The sequence below is a fragment of the Trichosurus vulpecula genome, chromosome 6 (genome assembly GCF_011100635.1).
Source record: "Trichosurus vulpecula isolate mTriVul1 chromosome 6, mTriVul1.pri, whole genome shotgun sequence".
Taxonomy (NCBI): Eukaryota; Metazoa; Chordata; class Mammalia; order Diprotodontia; family Phalangeridae; genus Trichosurus; species Trichosurus vulpecula.
The window spans coordinates 272568240-272571403 of record NC_050578.1 but is presented as its reverse complement, the minus strand read 5'-3'; the positions used below and the strand labels follow the sequence as shown (position 1 = coordinate 272571403).

Genomic DNA, 3164 nt, shown 5'->3' with positions numbered 1-3164 from the left:
GACTCTCAGATTTACATGCAAGACTTGGCATTTATCACCACCGAACTTGATTTTACTAGATTCAGTCCAAGGGTCACACATGTCCAGTCATCATTGGATCTTAGCTGCCCCTCCTGGAGTCTGCAGATCTTATCCCAGTCAAAGTCAGTGACATTACCAAAACAGTCCAGGGCCGGGCACAGAAGCCTGGGGCACTCCACTTGAGACCTGCTGCCAGGAACAACTGCCCTGGGAGTCCTGCCTTCCAACCAGGTCTGATTCTGACTATCATCATCATGGAATCTATACTCTCCACCACAGGGCACTTGATGGACAGCTTTGCTAATATCTCAGTAAACTATTCACAGAATCCCCCTCATCTCCTGGCTCCACTGTCTGTCTGCTATGCACCACACCAAGTCCATCAAGTGTCCGATTTAGGGCTGGGAAGAACCTCAGAGTTCATCTAGTCCAGCCCCATCATTTGACAGAAAAAGAAACTGAGGCCCAGAGGAGAAGGGAGTTGCCCACACCACCTACCTGGTTAGTGGCCCAGTCTACTACAGCCTCCTTAGCCTGTGAATTCTCTACAGAGCAAGGCTTATTTCAGCAGTCCCCCATCACCTGAGGTCACAGCCCCAGAGAGAATTTCCCATGGCAGGGGGTAGAGAGAACACAGCATGAGAGAACAACAGCCCAAAGAATTGATAAAATCTGACATTTATTAGGAGCCCATTACCACCAAGATGACAGACACTGGGCTGCCCCGAGCACCAAGAGCCTTTATCTAAGCTACAAGAGGTTAACAGCCCTCTGAAGAGAATCAGAAAAGGCCAGAAGTCTCCCAGAGACAAAGAACCTTCCTCCTCCAGACTTCCAAAGGGCAGCAGGGCCCAGTCTGGGGGACGATGAAAGCTGGCCTGTCATGACTCGCTGAAGACCAAAATTAAACATGGAAGAGGACCTCTCCACTCAGCTTACAAGACCTGTGACAAATGACAGAGAAACAAAGTCACCAACCCTCCCTGCACAACAGTGAAGATCCAACCTGGAGGCAGCCAGGCCTCTCAATGGTGTGACGGAAGCCCTACTGGGCCCAGTCCAAGCAGCCTCATGCCCACCACCAACCCAACAGCAGAAGAAAGGACCCAGATAAAGCCTTACCCAGGTAGTCATCCATCAAGGAGCCAATAGCAAACTACAGGAGATGAGAAAAGGAACAAGATTAGTGGGACTGCAGCTCAGCACCCCACCCAGACAGATCCCAACCCCCCCCCACTCAGCATGACCAAACTCCCCGAGCATACTGAGACTGTGCCCATGAGGCAACAACTCACAATATCGTTCTTATCCACCCGGGTTCCCACAATCTTTAGGCGGATTTCATCGTCCTGCTGAATCACAATGTCCTGGCGAGAGAGGGACAGACACAAGTCTGAATCATGGGGGGATAAGGGGATAACACAACATCCCTCTTATGGGCTGTATCCCAGCAGCCCTGGGTGGATCATTTCCTCCTCCCTCCTCCCTCTCTTCCCACCTTCTCACCTCATCCACTGTTTTGTAACATGGAGGGTTAGAGTTGGGATCAAATTCCATCTCCGAGGGGATGGACTGAAAAGGAGACAAGAATGGGCAGATGTTGGTCCAACATCTGCTCGATGCTCACCAGTGAACAAAGGCCTTCTCCTCACCCCACCCGGGCTCCCAGACTCACATGTCGAGAGATGAAGCAAGACATGGGTCCAATCTCTGTGAAGAGTCCCACCTGCGGTGAGGAATGGTGAAAATAAAGGATCCCCAGCAGCCCGCCAGTGTTCTCACCTCATCCCCACCACCCTCCATCTCCCATCCAAGCCGTCCCTCCCGGTTGTCCCAGAGGGCTCACCTTGTTGACCTGAGTGACAACAGCATCCACGACCTCGCCCTTGAAGGGACGGAAGACGATGGCTTTGTACTTGACCGGATACAGCACAAATCCTCGCCCAGGCTGGATCACCCCAGCCCCAATGTTGTCAATGGTGGTGACCGCAATCACAAAGCCATACCTGGAGGGCAGGGGGGCAGGGTGCAGACCCTCACTGTGCAGCTCACTGGCAGGCCACAGAGCTGGGCATCCAACCCAGGTCCGCAGCCTCTCCACTCCTCTCCCGGAGTCCTGAAAGACCCAGACTCCAGCTAGAACAGAGCCCATCCGGACTGTGAGGTGGCTGAAACCCTCGTTTGAGACCTCAGATGACCTTGTAAAGAACCAACCATTGAACTATCTGGTGCTAATTTAAACGTGGGAAAAGGGATGTGTGGAACACTCCAGAAAAGGGGGATTGGGGGAGGGGTGGGAAAAACACCAGCGATAACAACTAGCATTTATTTATATGGTGGTTTAACGTTTATGAACCGCTTTCCCAGTTATCTCATTTGATCCGCCTGACAACCCTAGGAGGCAGGCGTCCATTTGACAGATGAGGAAACTGAGGCGGACGGGGTGAAGAGACTTGCCAGGGGTCACGCAGCCGGGCAGTGTCTGGGGCTGGATGTGAACTCGGCGCTCTGTGCACTTGGCTCTAAAACGAGTCAAGCCCCTGGACAATCTGCCCTCTTGGGGGAGGCTCCATTGGGGATTGGAGTCTCCAGTTCCAATGCAGACTCCACCATTCCGTGCCCCCCAACTTCGGCTCCGCGGTCCCTCCGGGTCCGGGATCCTAGCCCCACACTTCCTGGCCGCGCAGCCCGAGCCTCAGTTTCCCCACCTGTCCCATAGAGATGACGTTTGTGAAAACCCTGGCACACACGCTGGGACCCCGGGCCAAGCCGCGGCCTTCAAGGCTCCCTCTCGGGAGGGGGAGCGCCCCTCACTCACTTGCCCGTGCACGTGCCCTCCACCTCGGTGAACAGCTTCTGCTTGACCGTGTTGAGGAGGTTCGGCCCGAAGTAGCGCGGATGCAGCAAGATCTCGTGCTCCAAGGAGATCTGGGGAGAATGTGCGCTGGGACCGGGCTCGTGGCCCCCGCCCCACCACGCCGCCCCGGCCCCCCGCACCGCCCCGGCCCCTCCCCCGCCCCGCGGCGCTCACGTGGTAAAACATCGCCTCCGAGACCACCGGACGGTGGAGGACGCCACCTCCGCCGCCGGGAATCCGTGGGCCCGACCGGAAGTCAGGGCGCTTCCGGGGCAACAAGACCCGC

General features: G+C 55.6%; 1 protein-coding gene across 2 annotated transcripts; it reads right to left on the bottom strand.

Annotated features, from left to right (window-relative positions):
• Positions 1-680: 680 nt before the first annotated feature.
• Positions 681-3164, bottom strand: POLR2G (RNA polymerase II subunit G). Of its 2 annotated transcripts, none has more exons than XR_005010677.1 (8): positions 3053-3164; positions 2840-2949; positions 1868-2137; positions 1697-1747; positions 1528-1593; positions 1317-1388; positions 1144-1177; positions 681-965 (listed from the first exon to the last, which is right to left on the bottom strand). XR_005010677.1 is itself a non-coding variant. In XM_036763694.1 (8 exons), the coding sequence occupies exons 1-8, from the start codon at positions 3062-3064 to the stop codon at positions 952-954; spliced, it is 519 nt and encodes a 172-aa protein (XP_036619589.1). In that variant the 5' UTR covers positions 3065-3164; the 3' UTR covers positions 681-951. The 2 variants fall into 2 exon arrangements, 1 of the variants encoding a protein (XP_036619589.1); XM_036763694.1 differs by having other exon boundaries at positions 1868-2027.